Here is a 21,888-nt window from a genome sequence, read left to right as displayed (position 1 = left end):
CGGGTGAAAGTTCTTGATTTACTTTCTATTTTCTTTCAATAATCAAAAGAGGGAACAGAAAAATAATCCCAACTAGAAATAACTAAAGATTTTGATTCGCTTTTCCATTTCTCTTAATATATAAAAACAATATCTGGAAAAAATAAAGGTTGACGGAAAAAATAAAATGAAATTAGCTCTTGTTATTTTTCCTCGTGGCGAGCTTTAGGAAGTTAATTTTCCATTTTCTTCATCAATTAAAAAGTTTCCGTCCTGCGTTAGAGAGCAAAAGTACTCGAAGACTCTTGACCGGGAAAGGATAGTTTTGTAGAAGACCAAACACAAATAGCTGATATCTCCTTTCCCCCAATGGAATGAAGATAACTAAGATAAAATTCTTATGTCAACAAAAAGGTATTCGAAATTCAAAAAACAATAACCAAGTAACGTAAATTCCCTACATCTTCCAGTTAGGTTTCTTCTCTTCGCAAAAAGGTACTTCTAGGAAAGACGTACCAGGGGGAGGGGTTCAAGGCCCAGCTCACCTCTCTAAAAAAATAAACTTATTGAATTCCAGGGCATATTTTATTCAAACTGTCAAATTTTTTATCATTTCTATTGTTGGGTCCCCTAAAATCTCTTGTTATTGCCCCCCCTCCCCGAATAATTTCTGGGTATACTGCAAATTTCTAGAGCGTGGATATATGGCTCTGCAATTTTAATATTACTTGAACTTTTTCATTGAGAAACATCTAAACTTTCTTTAAAAGATGTGAAATTGTATCCTTTCCCAAATTTTCAACTATATCTCAAATTATTTTCAATCTAAGAATCCATATACACCACATTTTGAAAAATTTTTTCGGTAGATGGAATCTCAGCTATGAAATGATGGCAAATTTTTTGTCTTTCGTTATACATCAAAACCGTAGGAGAGCAAAAAAAAAAAAAAAAAAAAAAACATTCCAAATATTGCACAGGGAACATGAACCTTAAATTTCTGGAGAGTCTCTTACAGTTGATTCAGAAATTCAACGATAGTCTGGTAGACATGAACTGAAAGATTGGAGCTAGACTGAAATTTTCAAATACAAATTTAAGATTTTTTTTTTACCGGTAAGTAACTACGGACGTTTGAAATTATGGCAAGGAATAAACTTTTATTAATAAGTCAAAGTGACATTACGAGACCGCAGTAAGTACAAGAAAGAAAGAAAAAACATGTGACGATCATTTTCTCTTAAGGTATAGTTGTTTCATTTAATGGGGGAGTTTATAGAGCATGACAAAGTTTAAATGAGAGATTAGAGTTTAGATGACTGATTTTTTCTAAGTAAATGTTTTTGTTGTCCAGGAAACAAAGAAAAGCTAGCTTTGAAAGAATTGCCGAAGTGTATTATTCATAACCAAAAATTATTTTTAAAATCCTTCAAAAATCTCTCTACAGTTTTTCTCAAGTTATTCCTTGGTTTGTTGGAGTTCTTCTTAATGCTCACCGGTAGGTGTCATTGAAATATAATTTCCCAACTCGGCATAGGTACAACCTATACCGGGGCACCACCTCCAATGCTGAGAATGGGTATAGGGTTGTTCAGATCCGTTCTCCATTCTAGGAATGCGCTGGCTTTTGGAGACTCTCAGCATTTGTAGGGCTAAACACCCAAACAAGGCTTCATTTCATCACAAATAAACCTCGGATCAAACTGACTTTCCTTAGGCGATCTTTGGCACGCCCGCGGACCATCCCAACGGACATTATTACGGTAGACCACTGCAATGTACAAGGTCTCGCAAATAGATTTGAATAGCTCTTATATGTGGTGAACTCCGTCAAACCTTCTTTTACAAAACAATAGCAAATAATTATGTCTAAGTCTTCCAAACTCTGCTGACGAAGAAGCGCTGTGGGTCTGGGTGACCCTTCATAACAAGGTCCGTGATAACTGCGACCATACATAACCCTCCAGCCTGCAAAACTACCTTGAAACTTCTCCTGATTACATCCGGGACAAATACTCTAAGTCTACCACCATCCTCCATGCTCCATGGAGATTTCATCGTCCACCATATCAAATGACTTTGTAATGAAATGCTGATAAGGAGGGGTTACTATTTCTCTGTATAATCTACCTCTTTTGCATGGACGTCAACAATTTCTTGAGTTTGATACGTACCATAACCTTCGCGGATCATCTGGTCTTTGATTTCTTCTCTAAGGATCCCCTAAGGTTGACGCTCCTGCTTTCTAAAATGACCGCATTGCCATCATTACGTGCGGAAATCTTCGTAATCCTCCCCCAATATAGCACGAGCGAGTAATCTAGCAATAGAAAAAGTAGATTGGGGTGGCTTGAGCCAAGGGCTTACTTCTCAGCAATAGAGAGCTTTTCACCTTGAAGGTCCTGAGAAAGCTGCAGAAAAATGCCAGCCGGTCATAATCAGCTCTGTCACAAGCTATTTTCCACCAAAGAAGATCTGGTTACACAGCCAAGACGAACCTTGGTTCATCTTTTGTTTGATGCGATTACTCATTTTAATTGTTATTCGTCTTGTGCTTCATTTATCCATTCATAGTTATCCATTCTGCTTGTCTTAAGCTTGAATTATTACATGACTTCATTTCAGTTCATTTTAAGTTTTAATGCGGCCCTTTACTTATCTTTGAAGAAGATCTCTTTTGGAAAACTTTTCCGGAATTTATTGGATAAAGTGGTTTCGATTTAATTAAATATAATTTTCTTAGATATGATGATGTACACCCGTTAGTTAAAACACATATTTGGACAGCATAAGTCAGAGGCAGCGCTATAGCGTTGCCTATGGTAAAGGCCATACGGCTCCAGTGTTTTATTATTTATTATGTTTTTCCCCAGAGGAAGTTCGTATGGAAGGTATCGTCGCATAAACTTCGAAGGGGGGTCATTCAATTAGAAATAGGAAGTTCTACTGCCCTTTTTATAAGTTAAAGGTGGTTGGAGAGCAACTAACCTCTCCCCCATGCCCTTTTTTCCTAAACGCATCCGATAAAAATTTTGACATAGCCGTTTACTTAAAAATAGTTGGAACATCATATAACAACAACTACGGTGTCAGCACAACCCCCCTCCGGGCCGGGGGGCAGGCATTCTAAGTTGTGCCCTGGGGGCATATATGGTTCTTATGGAAGAGATGTTCGTATAATTCGGAAAGGGCTCATTCAATTGGAAATTGACAGTTCTAGTTCAGAATTAAGAGTCAAAAGAGATCGGAGGGAACTAGCCCTCCTCCACGCCCTTTCTCCTCAAACCCATCCGATAAGAACTTTGAGATAGCATTTCTTTTAAAATAACACAAAAATCATTGAACGAAAACTCCGGGGTCGACATTATATCCCAGGGGCATATATGGTTCTTAAGGAAAAATCATTGAACGAAAAGTCCGGGGTCGACATTATATCCCAGGGGCATATATGGTTCTTAAGGAAAGGATGCTCATATAAACTTCAGAGAGGGCTCATTTGATTGGAAACTGAAAGTTCTAGTTCACTTTTTAACATTCAAAAGAGATTGCGGGGCAGCTAGCTTCCCCCACGCCCCTTTTCCTCCAAATGCATCCGATAAAAATTTTAAGATAGCTATTTTGCTAAAAATATTTCAAAGATCAGATAACAACAACTCCGGTGTCGACAGACCCCCCCCCAGGACCCGATGGAAGGCGTTGTAAGTTATATCCTGGGGGTGCATATGGGTCTTATGACAGGGATACTTATAAAAAGGATCCTCGTATAAACTTCCGAGAGGGCTCATTGGATTGGAAATTGAAAGTTCTAGTTCATTTTTTTAAGATTAAAAAGAGGTCCGAGGGCAACAAGCACCCCCATGCCTTTTTTACCCAAACCCATCCGATAAAAATTTCTTTTCAAACCCAATTTCAACCCATCCGATAAAAATTCATCCAATTACTATAAATAATGGGATTGAGAAATTCCCCATAGCTCCCGGGATAAGAATTGTAATTTATGTAAGTCGTAAGTTTTTAAGAATTGAAAGTGTCAAAAGTAACAAGCCCTCCCCCTTGTGTCTTTTTTCTCCAACTGTATCTCATCAAAATTTTGAAATGGTCATTTTGTTCAAAATAGTTCGAAATTTAAATTACTATAACTTAGGGGTTGAGAAATCTTTCCTAACCCCCGAGGCAAGGATTGTAACTTATGTGAGGCGCCCATTATTAGAATATAAGGTTCGGAGGAAGGGATGGTCGTATTAACTTTGGAGGGGGCTCATTCGATTCATAACTGAAACTTCTAGCTCTATTTTAACACTCAAAAGTGATCAACGGCCAAACTAGCCCACGCCCCACTTTACCAAAGGGTATCCTGTCTAAATTTGGAGACAAAGGCGAAATAACTATGCTTCCGTTGCTGACCCCCCTCCCGCACCGGGGAAATTGCTCTGAGTTACAGAACTTGATTATTGTTACTTCGATACTTTGTTTACTTTGATGCTTGGATTTAGTGATTTACGTGGAAACTTCGATTTATGGTGCAAGGGCTATTAGTTGTGCAAGCTGCTTATTGTTACTTTGATACTTTGTTTACTTTGATACCTTGTTAACTTTGATCCTTTCTTTACTTTAATATTTTGGTACTTTGTTATTGTTGCTTTGATACCACTTTTGATACTTTGATGGAAGTTCGATGTTGAAAAAAAAATCTTATTTTAAAATAAGGAATGAAACCTCTGCAATCAAAAAACGAACAACAATTAATTAAAAAGCTTTCCAAAAGTTTTTTCCCCAATACTTTCCGAAAGAATTGGGGGTATGTACTTCTGAGGGATGGTGTTTTCACTATAACCAAGAGTATGACTACTACCAGTTTTCCGAACGGTAAAAGTATCATCCTCTAACTTAAACAACAAATTCTCTTACTCGGAATTATTATTCTCTTATTCAAGTGGCTACAAAGCTCTGCAAAATTAGTTTACCTTTTTCTTATTATAATAAATGGGAGAACAAAAGTTCAAAGACAAGTGAGAATTGGATCCAGGATTGGTTGTTAGACCGCTGTTGTTTTCAGGGAGTAGGGATTATGTATTTCTAATGAATGGTGTCTTCACTACAAACAAGAGTATGTCTACTACCCGTTTTCCTAACGGTAAAAGTATCATTCTCTTACTTAAATAACCAATTCTCTTTCTTAGAATTATTATTCTCTCACTTAAGTGGCTACAAAGTTCTGTAAAATTAGTTTAGCTTTTTTTTCATTATAATAACTGGAAGAACAGAATCCAAACAGAAGTGAGAATCAAACAGTTCGTGGTAACGAACTGTAGTTAGGAGCGACCCGGCTCAATAGTATCCAAAACTCTAAAAAACGGAATTTTGATACCAATAGTTACATCAAAAGAACCGAATTTTAATGCTGATTTTAATTATATAAGTTTCATCAAGTTTAGTCTAACCCATCAAAAGTCACGAGCCTGGGAAAATTTGCCTTATTTTAGAAAATAGGAGAAAACCCCCACTTAAGTCATAGAATATGAACGAAAATCACACCATCAGATTCAGCGTATCAGACAACCCTGCTGCAGAAGTTTCAAGCTCCTGTCTACATAAAAGGGGAATTTTGTATTTTTTTGCCAGAAGAAGGATCATGGATGCGTGTTTATTTGTTTGTTTGTTTTTTTGCTTTCTTTTTTGTTTTTGTTTTTTTCCAGGGGTGATCGTATCGACACAGTGATCCTAGAATGTCGCGAGAGGGCTCATTTTAACGGAAATTAAAAGTTCTAGTGCCCTTTTAAAGTGACCAAAAAAACTCCCACGCACATTTTTTCCCCAAAGTCTCCGGATCAAAAATTTTGAGACAGCCATTCTGTCCAGCCTAGTCAAAAACCGAAGAACTATGTCTTTGGGGACAACTTAATCCCCCACAGTCCCCGGGAGAGGGGCTACAAGTTACAAACTTTGACCACTGTTTACTAATAGTAATGGATATTATGAAGTGTACAGACGTTTTCAGGGGGATTCTTTTTGCGTTGGGGTGGGGGTGAGCCGGGTGAAGGGGGTTACTTCTGAAGATCTTTCAATGGAGGAGTTTATCATGAAAGAAGAGAATTTTCGTGAAGAGGGCGCAGGATTTTCTAGCATTATTTAAAAAAAACGAGAAAATAAATAATTTTTTCCGCTGGAAGTAATGAGCAGCCTTAAAACTTGAAACGAACATAAAATATTACGTATATAAGGGGGTTCGTCTCCTCCACTATACCTTACTCATTACGCTAAAGTATTTTTATTAATTTCCACCATTTATTCTACGGCCTTTGTGATTCAGTGGTTATTCTTAAAGGTTTGGGACAAAATTCAAGATTTAGTGTAAAGAGCGAGGTATTGACTAGGAGGCGAACCCGCTCATATGCGTAATAAAAATACACAAATATAGAAATTCGTTACGTAAGTTAATTCGTATGGTACGTATGTTTAATACTAACAAAACGTTCATAAAAAAAAATCTAGTTGCATTTTAAGTCACCAAAAATTTGAAGACAACCCCGACACTTTTTTTTTATCTAAATCGTCCGATCAAAACTATTAGAAAGCCATTTGGCAAAAAAAAAATATTATGCAAATTTCACTTTAATTATTCATGTGCGGTGAGCCAAAATCAAAACATGCATTAATTCAAAAACAATCAGAAATTAAATAAAAAAACAAGTTTTTTTAACTGCAAGTAAGGAGCGACATTAACACTTAAAACGAACAGAAATTATTCCGTATATGAAAGGGGTTGTCCGCTCCTTAACGCCTCACTCTTTATGCTAAAGGTTTTTATGGTTTTATAAAGTAGAGTTGTGACAAAGAGTCAAACTTTAGCGTAAAGAGCGAGGCATTGAAGAGCGGGCACTCCCTTTCGGAATACTTTCTGTTCGTTTTAAGTATTAATGTCGCTCCTTACTTGCAGTTAAAAAAACTTGTCTTTTTTTATTTAACTGGATTAAGGATTGGTTGTTAGACCGCAGTCGTTTTCAAAGAGTAGCGGTTATGTACTCCTACTGAATGGTGCCTTTACTACAAATTAAATATAAAAAAACCTAGTTTTTTAACTGAAAGTAAGGAACCGCATTAAAACTTAAAACGAACAGAAATTACTCTGTATATGAAATGGGTTTTCCCCTCCGCAATCCCTCGCTCTTTACGCTAAAGTTTTTAATTGTTTTAAAAATTAGAATTGTGGCAGAGTCAAACTTTAGCGTAAAGAGCGAGGGATTGCGGAGGGGACAACCCATTTCATATACAGAGCAATTTCTGTTCGTTTTAAGTTTTAATGTCGCGTCCTTACTTTCAGTTAAAAAAACTAGGTTTTTTTATTTAATTTCTGAACGTTTTTGAATTAATGCATGTTTGATTTTGGCTCTCCGCACATAAATTATTAAAATGAAGTTTGCATACTTATTCTCTTGTTGGCTAAATGGCTTTCTCTTAATTTTAATCAGACGATTTTGAGAAATAAGAAGTGGGGAAGGAGATTTAGTTGCCCTCCAATTTTTCGGTTACTTAAAAAGCAATTAGAACTTTTAATTTTTAACGAACGTATTTATTAGTAAAAAATATACGTAGCTTAAGAATTGACTTGCGTAAAAAACTTTTATATTCTTATATTTTTATTATGTATATGAGGGGGTTTGTCCCCTTGTTAATACCTCGCTCTTTATACTAAATCTTAAGTTTTGTCCCAATTCTTTAAGAATGACCCCTGAATCGGAAAGGCCGTAGAATAAGTAGTTAAAATTACTAAAAATACTTTAGCATACAGAGCGATGTGTTTATCTCCTCTTAAATACCTCGCTCTTTATGCTAAAGTATTTTTAGAGCCCCTCATATGGTTAATAATCTCTGTTCGTTTTGAGTTTTAATGCTACTCCTTATTTTCAATTGAAAAAACTTCTTCATGTTTATTTTTTCATTGTTTTTATTTATATCAAAGCTAGAAAATCCTCCGCCATTTTCCTTGAGTTTCTCTTCCCCCATGACATATTCCTCCAAGGAAAGATACTCCCACATAGCCCCCTCCCCTCTACACAACCCCCCCAAACCAAAAGAATCCCCCTGAAAACGTCTGTACACTTCTCAATAACCATTACTGTATGTAAACACTGGTCAAAGTTTATAACTTGCAGCCCCTCCCCCCGCGACTGTGGGGGAGTAAGTCATCCCCAAAGACATAGTTACTATGGTTTTCGATTATGAGGAACAAAATGGCTATCTCAAAATTTTGATCTTTTGACTTTGGAAAAAAATGAGCTTGGGAGGGGGCCTAGGTGCCCTCCAATTTTTTTGGTCACTTAAAAAGGGCACTAGAACTTTTCATTTCCATTAGAATGAGTCCTCTTGTGTCATTCTAGGACCACTTGGTCGATACGATGACAGCATATAAGAGAACCCTATAGCTTCAAATTTTTGCTATAGGGTTCTCTTATATGCTGAATGTGATGGTGTGATTTTCGTTAAGATGCAATGACTTTTAGGGGGTGTTTCTCCCTATTTTCCAAAATACGGTAAATTTTCTCAGGCTCGTAACTTTTGATGACAGAGATTAAATTTGATGAAACTTATATATTTAAAATCAGCATGAAAATCCGATTCTTTTGATGTATCTTTTAGCATCAAAATTCCGATTTTTAGAGTTTCGTTTACTATTGAGCCGGGTCGCTCCTTACTACAGTTCGTTACCACGAACTGTTTGACAACAGAGCGATTACTGCCCGTTTCTCTAACGGTAAAAGTATAAGGCCTACTGCGCATTTGGCGCTTTACTAAAAGGAATCATATTACAAATATTTTCTTTTGTTCTTTTTATAACATTGAAAATAAAATGAGAAGTGCAGTGATACCAGATCAGAATTTACCAATTAGGCCCTGCGGCTTTCACTATTCCCGAAGTTTTGGGGATTTCCTCGACAATCTTGCAAAACAGAACGGCAAAAATGCTTGGGACTAGAGACGTCAAAGCTTTAAATCCAGCCTGGGTGAAACAAAACCTTGAGCTGGTAAGCTTTCAAGAATTAATGTTATAATATATCCAATATTCGGTTTAATTTATTAATTCTAACCAAAACTATTAATTTATTTTGGAATAAAAAAAAAAAATTGAAATAGGGAGTTGTAAAAAATTGAAACTTTGGCAATCAAAAACGAACACAAATTAATTTTTAAAAGAAAATTCCGGAAAAGAAGTTTTCTAAAGAAAAGCAAAGGCCATATTAAACTTAAGATGAGAAGAAATAGAAACCTACAGTAACTCAAATTCAAAACAACTAGAAATTACAATTAAAGAATAAATGAAACCAAAGCGAACAGAAATAAAATAAAAAATTATAGCAAAGAAACATAGAATAGGTACTGATATAAATGAATAAATAAATCTCAAAACGAGTAAACCTTAAGTTCAATATGCAAATCAAGCTTAAAACGAACAAAAATATTTGCTATTGAGGCATAAATGAAACCCAAAACGAACAGAAATTAAATAAACAATCACAGCAAACAAATAAACAATGGTTACTAATATAAATGAGTAAAAAAAATTTAAAACGAGTAAAACTTAAATTGAATACGCAAATCTAGCTTGAAACGAACAACAATCTCTACAAAGTATAGTTAAACCTACTAAAACGTACAGCGTCATTGGCGCTTTACTGAAAACAAATTATATTATAAATATTTTCTTTCGTACTTATTACAACATTGAAAATAAACGAAAAAATTAGAGTAAAATTAAATTTTGAACTAATGAGCTTTCACCAATTAATTTAATTGTATATCAAATATTTAGTTTCATTTTATTAGCTCTTTCCAAGACTGTTCAAGAAAAATATAGCTTCATTACAGACAAGAGTTTGGATACTACCCCCTTCCCTAACTGTAAAAGTCAAAAGCCTACTACGTCATTGGTGCTTCAGTGAAAACGAATTATATTGCAATTGTTTTCTTTTCCAGTTATTGCAGCATTGAAAATGAAAATAAAATTACAGTGAAATAAAATCTGCAACTAATGATCTTTCAACGATTAATAGCATTATATATCAAACATTCAGTTTGATTTTATTTGTACTTTTCAAGACTGTTAGAGACAAATATAGTTTTCCAGAAAGCGAAAATGACGCAGTAGGTTTTAGACTTTTACAGTGAAATAAGGAGGCAAAACCCAAGCTCTTGTTTGTAGTTATTTTTATTCGTTTCAAGATGGATTTGCACATTCACCTTAAGTTTCACTCGTTTTAAGATTTATTTACTCATTTATATTAGTAACTACTGTTTATTTATTTGCTATGATTGTTTATTTAATTTCTGTTCGTTTTTGGGTTTCATTTATGCCTCAATAGCAAAATATTTTTGTTCGTTTTAAGCTTGATTTGCATATTCAACTTAAGCTTTACTCGTTTGAGATTTATTTATTCATTTATATTAGTGCCTGTTGTATGTTTTTTTGCTATGGTTGTTTGTTAAATTTCTGTTCGTTTTGGATTTCATTTATTCTTTAATTGTAATTTCTGGTTTTTTTGGGTTTGAGTTATTGTAGGTTTCTATTTCGTCTGATCTTAAGCTTAATATGGCCTTTACTTTTCTTTAGAAGACTTCTTTTTCGGAAAGGTTTTTTTTTAATTAATCCACATAAATAGGGAAAACAGAAAAGACCGTTTAATTTGGGTCAAACTTCCGACAAATGGGTTGAGTTAACTTTTTAGTTTTATTGTTAAATTAAGCAGGTTTTACTTCGATGGGGGTTGTCAGTCATAAAGGGTCGAGTTAAGTTGTTTGCGGTGGTTTCTAGGAGGCTGAATTTAATGGGAGAAAGATACGTAGGGTTGAGTTACATGGGACTTGAACTAAGTGGGAATTGACTTGAATGAATTTCAAACAAATTGTGTTAATTTTAAAGGTTTTGGTTGAATAGGATGGATTAGGGTTAATTTTAAGGGTCTGAGTTAAATCGGGTTGACGTACAAGGGGGTTGATTGAACAAGTGTTAAATTGTACGGGGTTAAATTGAATGAAGTTTAGTGGAACGGGGATCGAACTGAATGAGGGTTGGGTTGCACGGGGGTTGATATTAATTGTGTTGAGTTAAATGGGACCTGAGTTGCACAGAGGTTGAGATATAAGAAGTTTAGGTTAAATAGGGCTGAGCTGAATGGGATGGATTTGAATAGGGTTAAGCTAGAATGCAACCGCCATGGACACGCAGCTAAAGATGGATTCCTGAAAACATCAAAAAAAGAAACAGCAGGTTGTCCGTGTCTTTTGTATCATTGTTTCAGTTTTAGTTGAGCAGACACGTGCGTAGGAATTTTTTGGGCGTTGGGGAGGGGGTTATAATGGAGGGTGGAGATAATAAAAGAAACAAATAAATGTTGATAATTAGCCAGAAATTCAAGAAAATTTGGGGTTCGTGGGGGGTCTTTTTCCTAATATTAGGCTACACTTCTATTCCAAATGAATTACCGATTAATGTCTAATAATCGATGCTTTCAAGTTAAAATGTTTCAACTAAAAAGCTAGACTTCTTACAGAAATATTTCGTACATATTTAAAACTTATAGATTATTTTTCCATTGAATCGGAACATTTTTGCCAGATTATCAGGCATTCATTATACGTAATCGAAAAACTGGTTCAATTAATAGACTTACCGGTTATTTTCTGCAGTAAATTACACACACACATGAAACCTACTGTTTTTTTTTTTTTTTAGTAATTTAATGCTAAAGAATGATTAGCGTTAAAACTATCGATCTAATTCAGGCTTATCACAAACTAATACGAGCCTTCCTTCAAATTACTGAAGAGTTCTAGCCTTGATTCAACACAAACTTTGATTTGTCAATTTTATTTTTTATTTGTATGACCACTTTTTATCATGGCAGTAAACCTGCCCCCCCCCCTGTCAGGCCATTGTAAGGATCTATCCAAGGCAATATACCCTACACTTTCGGTTTTTAGTAAGTTTATCCCCTATAGCTTAGCTGATTTTTGAAATTTTGAATTGCTTTTCCTTCTTATTAGAAGAAACTAGAGGATATTGAGGAGAATTTTCTCGCAAGCCAGATCAATAAAGAAAATATGCTACCATATTTTCCTTTGGAAGTCACCAGATATTTTGGCAACTTTAAGCATAGTCTTATTCACTTTAGTCTTCCGTTCTAGCTTCTTTATTTCGGTGTCCGGTAGCCGTAACGTCCGGTAACAATGTGTCGGTTTCGGTGTCCGATGCAGTAACCTCATCTAATGGTCTTTACTCGTACTTTATCGTATACGTACAAAAACACGGATTTTTGAGACCCGACTCAATTTTCTATTATTTCAGTTTGCTGTGTATTGAGCCTTGGCATTTGTTTTTCTTTCTTTTTTCTTGAGTTATAACAATAATACGATTATTCAAAATCGACAGAGTGAAATGTTCTTTCTACGGGTTTCTGAACCTGGTAATTCCATTGAAGAATTTAAATTCCAACCCAGTAGTATTTCAGGGGATTTCGGGATATTTTCGAAAATACATACGAACTTCGTCTGTGTTATAACAACCTACACGTAACGCTTTGCCCTGCTTGAAATCAGCCTTAGTTAAGCAGGGGCGTAATTTCGTCAAAATCCAGGAAGGGGGGAGTTGGAGCCTCAACTAATGCACTATCCTTGCACTTCTTTATCGTAATACAAAAACATGGATTTTTGAGACTTGATTCAATTTTCTATTATTTCACTTCACTGTGTATCGAGCCAGGGCATTATTTTTTCTTGAGTTATAATAACAACACGATTATTCAAAGTTGACAGAGTGAAAAGGTTCTTTCTACAGGTTTCTGAACCTGGTAATTTTATCGAATAATTTAAATTTCAACCCTGTAGTATCTCAAGAGATTTCAGAATATTTTCGAAAATGCATACGAACTTCGTCTGTGTTATAAAAAACCTACACGCAACCCTTTGCCCTGCTTGAAATCAACCTTAGTAAAGCAGGGGCGTAATTTCGTCAAAATCCAGGAAGTGGGGGGGGGGGAGTTGGAGCCCATTTTCCCAAGTCTAGTGAAAACAACCATGTGAAAAATGAGCCATATCGTATCATATAGGCAAAGCTATACTAAAGAAAACTTATCTGTTTCTGTGAATGCTTGAATTATGTAGACTATCTTAGTTTTGACAAGATTTTGAAGACGCTAAAATTCAGCTGTGGGGGAGGGAATGGGTTCAGGGGGAGGGGTTAGTTACTTCCGTTCTCCATATCAAATTACTCCCTTTTAGTAAAGTATTGACTACTGCGAAGTTTTTTATTTTATTTTGTTCTCCAAGATTGTCTTATTTATGTGATTTTGCAATAGTTCTGTGAAGGGTGACTATCACGGTCGGTACTTAACCAAAAGATTGGTTACATTCTTCTCAGAAAACAAGACTATACTACTTTTTATTCTTTAACATCTGTTTTCCATAGCTTTGTTACAAACACTAATTTTTTTAATCTACTTCAAAATCATTAAGATATAAAACTATGCCCTTTTCTGCATTTTATATATACAGAACTGAAAAAGGAAATAGAAATAGGAAGCAAAAACTAAACCCATTAAAAGCTTATAGCTTGTTATCCTGGTATATTTTAAGCCTCATTATAGTCACATATGTCGACAAAACCAAAATTATGCTCGACAAGAGGGCCAATCGTGTACACCGCTCATACCATCTCGAGTTGAACACTGTTTGGCTTTCTAGTATGAAATTTTTGATTGACCAATCAGATTCAAGAATTAAGGCATGATTGTGAAAGATAGAAGCTTAGAACAACAGTTTTTCTACCTGTAAAACAAGGCCGTATCCAGGGGGGGGATTCAAATTTGAACCCTCCCCAGAGAAAGTTTTGTCCAACTCTTAAAAACTTAACGAAAATGCACATAAACAAGTTTTTGACGCATTTGCTAAAGTTTTTCTTGTCCCCCCCCCCTCTTAACAAAAATACTGGGTACACCCTTGCTGTGAAATGATTATAACGAAATATAAGAAGAAGAAGCACTAGTAAACAGCAGTTGGGAACAATTAGTGTTGGCATCTTCAATTGGCTTTTCAAACCAATTTCATGCCATTTTAATTTTCCGCTTCTGAAATACAGGAAGTTAAAATCAAGAAAAGCCCCATGTCATTCATAAAACTAGGCTTTTTTATCGGACTACGATGTGACTTGAGCATTAAATTAAAGTTTTGTCAGCATCAGTATGGTGCAAAAGAAATTGTCAGGGATTTGAGACTCTATGAGTCCATCAAATTCTTTACTCAACAAAAAAAAACCTCAATTCAACTGCTTCTTTTTTTATCCCTCTTACACTAGGAAAATCATGACTTCAAAGATTCACCATATTATGCAGTGCTGCCACAAACCCAGTAACTCTAATCCTTCCAATTTTACAATGAAGAAAATCGCCATTTGAGAATATTGTGATTATTATTAGAATGTAATTATTAGATTATAATATATAATTAGATCTATTATTAGATATATAAGACTATTGTCATTTATATTAGATTATTTATATTACATTATTGGATATAATCATAATTAGAATTATTAGATTATAATTCTGATATTATGATTTTACGACTTGATTACCCTCTATGGTCCTGCTTTAATTCATTTTTCAGGGTATGTTATGAATAAATGTAGAGCCAATTTATAGATTAAACCTGAGCTGAAATTATGGAATAACTGAAGGGGCTTAGCCTCAAAATTCTATTCTCCGTATTTTGTATCCAAAAAGTGGTTCGCCAAAACGAAAATAAAATTAAAGATAAATAAAGCATTTTTTAAGGAGATGTTGGGCCTAATTCATCAGAAACTACAGCGTGAGGGGGTTAACGAAAGTTAACTTTTATTGGAATTGAGATTTACTGCTATTTCCAAGGATAGTAGAAAGGTGTTTGTTTCAGCTTTTAACTGGCTTGCGGACAAAATCTCGATTATCTTAATTATTTAACTGCTTAGTACCTGAATTCATATTATATTTAAATCGTAACTCACAATTTGACTTCATACTACATTTGTTTAATTCATTCCGGCTCTTAACCAAACCTCTTGTTCTAATAACTGATTTTATTTAATAATGAATGAATGAAATTCGTAGCTTGTGACAAGGAATAGAATAAGGGCAAAATGAACTATGTTCTTATGACTATCAGCTATGATTAGATGCGTAATTTGCTAAGGGGAAGGGTGAGGCAACTAGTCCCGTCTAGACCTCGCCCCCCCCCCCCGACCCCAGTTTGCCCCCAGCTGAAATTTAGTTGTGACAAGGAATAGAATAAGGGCGAAAGGAACTGTGTTCTTATGACTGTCAGCTGTGATCATTAACGTAATTTTCTATTGGGCAGGGGGGCATTTGCCCCCTCTAGACCCCGGTTTGCTCCCTGCTGATCCCAGTTGACCCCCCAGATGAAATTCAGTTTCGGCAAGAAATCTTGTCAAAACTAAGATTAACCCGCACGGTTCAAGCATCCAGGGAAACAGGTCAGTTTTCTTTAATATATATTTGCCTTTATGGTACTATATGGCCCATGTTTCATTCTTCACTGTCATTTTCACTTAATTTGTGAAAATTGGCTCGAACTTCGCGTCTGAGGAGTTGATGTCCCCTGAGTGTTTGTTCATGGTGTATGGTTGTCGTCTCTGCGCTTTGACTCCCAGGCCTCTGGTATGTTCTCTTTTTCATCTTATATATTATTTGACTATTGTTCTCTTTTTTTGGTTGTTACTTAAATTGTATATTTTTGTATCCCCCTTGTATCTCTGATCATGGAGCCTTTCTAGGAGGAATAAGAGTATAGTCTTTCCATTTCATATTTATTGGTGAATAAAACTCTGAACTCCAAATAGTTTAAAAAAAAAGTATTTGAACATACCTGCAAGCAGATAAAACAACTTTATGTGCTTTAAACGTGGCATCATCGCACGCCGTTTGCCACTCGTTTGGAACCTTTAAAAGGATTCTTAAGGATCATTCATTAAAGAATCAAACAGAATAGCACTTTGTTTTTATGTTTTTTTTTTGTTTTTTTCCTTTTCCTTGTCCTCTGATGAGTAGATGTCCCCTGAGTGTTTGTTCATGGTGTAATGTTGTCCTCTCTGCTCTTTGACTCCCAGGCCTCGGGTATGTTCTCTATTTCGTCTTATATACTATTTTGCTATTGTTCTTTTTTTGGTTGTTGCTTAAATTGTATATTTTTGTATCCCCCTTGTATCCCTGGCCATGGAGCCTTTCGAGGGGGAATAAGAGTATTGTCTTTCCGTTTCATATTTATTGGTGAATAAAACTCCGAACTCCAAATAGTTTAAAAAAAAGTATTTGAACATACCTGCAAGCAGATAAAACAACTTTATGTGCTTTAAACGTGGCATCATCGCACGCCAGAGTTACATCCACAAAGCATTCAGCTTGAAGCAAACTGTCGAAATGATACAAAAGCTGCTCAGTATGAGAGGACCACTTAAGACTATAAAGCTTTGATTCATCACTTGGTGATGAAGAAGGAGCGAGAGGAGTGTTTCTTTCACCATGTTGAGAGGTATCACAGTCACTTGGCTGTTCCGAGTCTCTAACAGGCTGAGCCTCAAACTCCATGATTTAAAGAGACCTAAAAAAGAGGGAGAGATTAAAAGAAGAGCAGAAAATCGATAAGAAAAATAAGATAAATTTATTCATATTCCATTTTAATGATTTTATTTTGTTCTTATAAATCTTGAAAATAATATTTTAGAGGATGAAAAAAAAACATTCATTACAACCCTTAAAAGATAAAAGCCAGGACACAGATGTCTGTCCTGAGATCCTCTCTAAGACTCTTGGGCCAGCCACATAAAGGGTGATAAAATACAAGTTTATTTAGCAAGTATCAAACAGTTCGTGGTTAGACGTGTAAGGAGTGACTCGGCTCAATACTAACCAAAGTATAAAAAACAAAATTTTAATATCAATAGATACATCAAAAGAATTGGCTTAATATGCTGATTCCAAATATTTAAGATTCATCAAGTTTAGTGTTACCCATCAAAATTTACAATCCTGAAAAAATTTGCCTGATTTTTTAAATAAGGGGCGAAACACCCCCTAAAATTAAAAGAATCTTAATTCAGATTACATCATCAGATTCATCGTACCAGAGAACCCTACTCTACAAGTTTCAAGCTCCTATCTTTAAAAATGTGGAAATTTCGCTATTTTTTCCAAAAAAAAACAACACAGATCACGGATGCGTGTTTATTTGTTGTTTTTTTTTTCCAGTGGTGACTGTATTGAAATAATGGTCCTAGAAGATTAGGAGAGGGTGCATTCAAACAAAAATTAAAAGCTCTAGTGCCCTTTTTCAGTGACAAAAAATATTAGAGGGCAACTGGGCCCTCTCCCACCCCCATTCTTTCCCCAAAATTATCTGATCAAAATTTTGATATATCCATTTTTCAGTATAGTTGGAAGATCAAATAATTACGTCTTTAGGTATAAAATGAACCCCCTCCCCAACCCGTGGGGAGAGGCTCACCCATTATTTGCGCATAGTATCTGTTATTGGGAAGTATACAGACATTTCTTTTTTTTTGGGGGGGGGAGGGTGTTGCACTTGGGGTGGATTTTAATAGGGAGAATCTTCCTTGCAGGAAAATTTCAGGGAGGGGGTGAAAATTCCAGGGAAAATGTTACAATGGGAGGATTTGACAGAATTAATATACGAAATTCTTTTTAATTGTCATACATTCTCTTTGCCAAAATTTTTATGTGGAGATGTCCCAGGGGAATTATCCAGAGGCTTTTTTCCGTGTTTTGATTTCCGGGAAATAATTCCCACGGAAGGGGACATTTCTGGAGGGATCGAGAAACCGATTAGAGATTAAAGTCTTATTCAAATGAAACAATGCTAAGGAGAATTTTTAGGCTGAATTGTCCACAGGCAATTTTACAGGGAGGGGGATTCTCAGCGAGGACAGAACTTTCTGGAGGGAATTTGACAGGGGATGGGGGTGCACCGTACATTGGTATTATAGCAATAAAACATCCGGACTGTATACCCATATTTTGGCATTTGGGTGCTTACATTACCTACTTCATTGGATCATTAGCGTAATCCAGCCGGCATCTCATTTTCAAATACCTGTCTGGACATGATGGACAGAAAAGTTGGAATACGTTTTTTGACGATTTAATTCTTTGAATAATTTTTTATTATTATTTTGGGCTTGAATGTAACTGGTCTTGACACGCACTTAGGTAAAGTAAATGGGATACATTTTATGATGCGAACTGAAGTTTAGTTAATCAAAAAACTATAAATCCATGATCATCCATACCCAACCTCGAAGTGCACCAGTTCCCTTCCCCCAAACTTAATATTTTGTACTCTGTTTTGCACAAGGCTCGATGAAGATATGTTTCTTTGAATGAAATAAGAGAGAGAGAGAAAGAGACAAAAACACATACAAACACACAGTGTCAGACACACAAACAAACAAAGACAGACCCAGCGACATGCAAACACCCATTGACAAATTGACACAGAAAAAGACATGAAAACACTCGCTCAGACATACAGGTACAGAGAGAGAGAAAAACAAACAGCCGCTCAGACATATAGGCAAATTTACGTAGACATCATTAAATGTCTATGATAAGCTCATTACCACCATATCATGTCCAATTCTAACATGAACGAGTTAAAAAATCCCTATCATAACACCAAAATGTAAAGGAATATTTTTGTTCAAATAATGTTACGTACTGAACAACTGTGGACATTTTGAATCTGTTCCATAAAATAATTTATCATGTTCTCTTTTGATAGTGTAGCTATTCTCTTCTCTTAGTTCGTAATCAGTAGAATAATCATTAATACATTTTGAGTGTTTGTTTCTCTCTCTTTCTCTCTCTCTCTCTCTCTCTCTCTCTCTCTCTCTCTCTCTCTCTCTCTCTCTCTCTCTCTCTCTCTCTCCCTCTCTCTCTTAAATTTGATTCATTGAAACGTATCTTCATCGAGTTTGTGCAAAACAGAGTACAAAACATTTTAAACTTCACATTTGACTAAAGGAAGTGTATCTTCATCGTGTTTTTTGCGAGGCAAATGCGTGCAAAACCAATAATTTGATTCAAAGAAGCATATCTACATCGATTTTTTTGCAAGACAGAGAACAAAACGTATTTTGTAAGAAGAATTTGTAGTAGCTCCAATAGTTTACCCCCTGAGGGCATCGTCAATTCCATAACCCCCTCACTACTCGATGTCTGTGCATTGGTCTTGATTTATAAAGATTTTATGGATTTCTATACGTTGTGTAAATAATAGCACCAATAGTATATCCCCCATGGGCATCGTCAAATACAATACCCCCTCATTACTGGATTTCTATGTATTGGTCTTGATTTATAAGGATTGTTCTGGATTTCTATGTGTTGTGGGAATAATAGCTCCAATAGTAGACCCCCTATGAGCATCGTCAACTTCATAGCCCTCTCACTACTGGATTTCTACGTATTGTTCTTTATTTCTAAGGATTGTTCTGGATTTTCATATGTTGTTGGGAATAAGCAAAAGTATTATTCAAGAGAATGTTTTAAATTCTATGTCAAGGCTTTATTCCTATCATTTCCTTCGTACAGCTGTCGTATCACCGCTTAAAATATATATGACTTTATTAATTTCGACTTAATGCATATCCCCAATACTAAACAATACTTTTCAAAAGGCTTTATTCTATCATTTACCTCATAGGGCTGTCATATCATCACTTAAAATATTACGATTTTATTAATTTCGACTTCATGTATACCTCACTACTAAGCAATACTTTCCAAAATTTGTTTTTATTTTTCGTTATTTTTTTCATTTTAAATTTGTTTTTATTTTTCGTTATTTTATACAATTTTCAACTTGTTTTTAATTTTCGCTATTTTTCATTTTTAAATTTCTTATTTTTCGTTATTTTTTGGAGAGGGAGGGGCAAAAAGCTGGGGGGGAGGGGTATCGGGACCCTTGGAGGTGGGGCATATATGACCATGGATTTGTCGATTTTCTGTTCATTAACCTTCAGTTCGCATTATAAAATTTGTCCAATTTACTTCACCTTAGCGCGTATGTCAAGGCCAGTTTCATTCAATCCCAAATAAAATAAAAAATACTCAAATAATTAAATTGTCCTAACACCTATTCTAACTTTCTCTTTTAATCATATCCAGAGAGGTATTTGAAAATGAGATGCTGACTGGATTACGCTAATGACCCAATGAAGTAGGTAGTGTAAGTAGGTCAATGACCCGAATGCCCGAATACGGGTGTAGAGTCCGGACTCATTATTGCTATACCAGGCCTACTTACATTGGATGAAATTTCCACGGAGGAGTTATTCGTGAGGGAAGGGGTATATCTCATGGAGGGTAAGCTAGATTTACCGGGATTATTTGAAAAACAACCAGAAATTATTCCGTATAGGAAGAGTTGCCCTCCTCAATACCTTGCTCTTTATGCTAAAATTTGACTGTTTGTACAAATTTTTTAAAAGTGTCTATTGAAACACAGGGGCTGTTTAATAAAAATAGGTAGCTTCTTTTAAAGTGTTAACAGCTTTAGCGTAAAGAGCATGGTATTAAGGAGGGGGCAAACCTTCCTATACGGAATAAATCTGTCAAAATTAACTTGCAATGTTTTTTTCAATTTTATTCGAACTTGCATTAGTTGAAAGATGTTCAGAAATTAATTCCTTTTAACTGAAAGTAAAGAGCGACATTAAAACTTAAACGAACAAATATTATCCTGTATATGAAAAGGGCTGTCCCCTCCTCAAAGCCTCGCTCTTTACGCTAAAGCTTTTATTGCTTTCAAAAGTAGAGTTGTGAAAAAGAGTCAAAGTTTAGTGTGAAAAGTGAGGCGTTGAGGAGGAGACAGCCCCTTTCATATACGGAATAATTTTTGCGTTGTAAGTTTTAATGTCACTCTTTACTTTCAGTTAAAAAACTTTTTTATTTATTTAATTGTTCTAATGGAACGATTCTTTTGTTGTCTATCCAGCATATGACAATGCTGCTGAAACCAATCTTAAGCAGTTAAGGCGCAAGATTTTCTAGACAAGATTTCATGAATCGAAAAATTATTATATGTTAATATATTAATCGGAAAAATGATCAATTAAAAAGATTATCTTCTTTAACTCATAGTGCATGCAGTATTTTCCAGATAATATGGCTACACAGTCTATTAAGTCGTCTAAACTTGCTTGATTTACAACAAGCAATGATTTATAAGGTAAAAACCACTTTTGGCTTACACCAAGAAGATACATTAGAATTGCAAAGGAGAGAATTGTGTAAGTAGCATAATATCAATTTTTAGAAGCAAAAAACGGGGGTTCCATAAAATAAAAGCACCGTCCCAAGACATTCATGGATTATTTTTTTTTTACATTTTTGCGGAAACTACGCTTATTTACAATAGGTGACAATGGAAGTACCTACTTGAATGGGAATCTTCGTCCCAAATTCTTAAAAATAGGGTATTTCCAAAAGAGTTAATCTAGAGGATCTCACTTGAACCTATTGTTTTTCGGTACAAGCATTAAAGGGACAAAATACGCAAATATACTTAGTTTCCAATTAAAAAGCTTTAACCGAGAAACTAAGTTGCTGATCGCGTACTGTGTAATATATGCCAGTAGGCTATATAGCCTATTACAGAGAATGGATCAAGTTTTTAAGGAATTTTCAAGTTTTTACAGTTTTCCATATTTTTCGTTTTTTCTTCTTTTTTCTTTCTTTTTTTCTTCTTAATTTTCTTTTCTTCTTTTTTATGTTTAGATACCAGCATTTACATATTTATTTTTTTCTTTGCCATTAGGCAATAAAACTGCCTATTGATGTCAGTCTATTG

General features: G+C 35.2%; 1 protein-coding gene and 1 long non-coding RNA gene across 3 annotated transcripts in view; both read right to left on the bottom strand.

Annotated features, from left to right (window-relative positions):
• LOC136032232 (protein jim lovell-like) overlaps positions 1-21,888 on the bottom strand; it is a 238,474-nt gene that overhangs the window by 139,907 nt on the left and 76,679 nt on the right. For both annotated transcript variants that reach the window (XM_065712451.1, XM_065712450.1), the window contains exon 2: positions 16,342-16,620. In XM_065712451.1, the coding sequence (XP_065568523.1) occupies positions 16,342-16,607 (266 nt within the window). In that variant the 5' untranslated portion in view covers positions 16,608-16,620. The remainder of the gene's footprint in view (positions 1-16,341; positions 16,621-21,888) is intronic.
• On the bottom strand, positions 375-16,335 carry LOC136032233 (uncharacterized). Its single transcript, XR_010618688.1, has 2 exons — positions 15,889-16,335; positions 375-528 (listed from the first exon to the last, which is right to left on the bottom strand). It is a non-coding gene; the product is annotated as an uncharacterized LOC136032233 (long non-coding RNA).

The sequence above is a fragment of the Artemia franciscana genome, chromosome 10 (assembly GCF_032884065.1).
Source record: "Artemia franciscana chromosome 10, ASM3288406v1, whole genome shotgun sequence".
Lineage (NCBI taxonomy): Eukaryota > Metazoa > Arthropoda > Branchiopoda > Anostraca > Artemiidae > Artemia > Artemia franciscana.
This window is presented reverse-complemented; position numbering and strand designations above follow the sequence as displayed.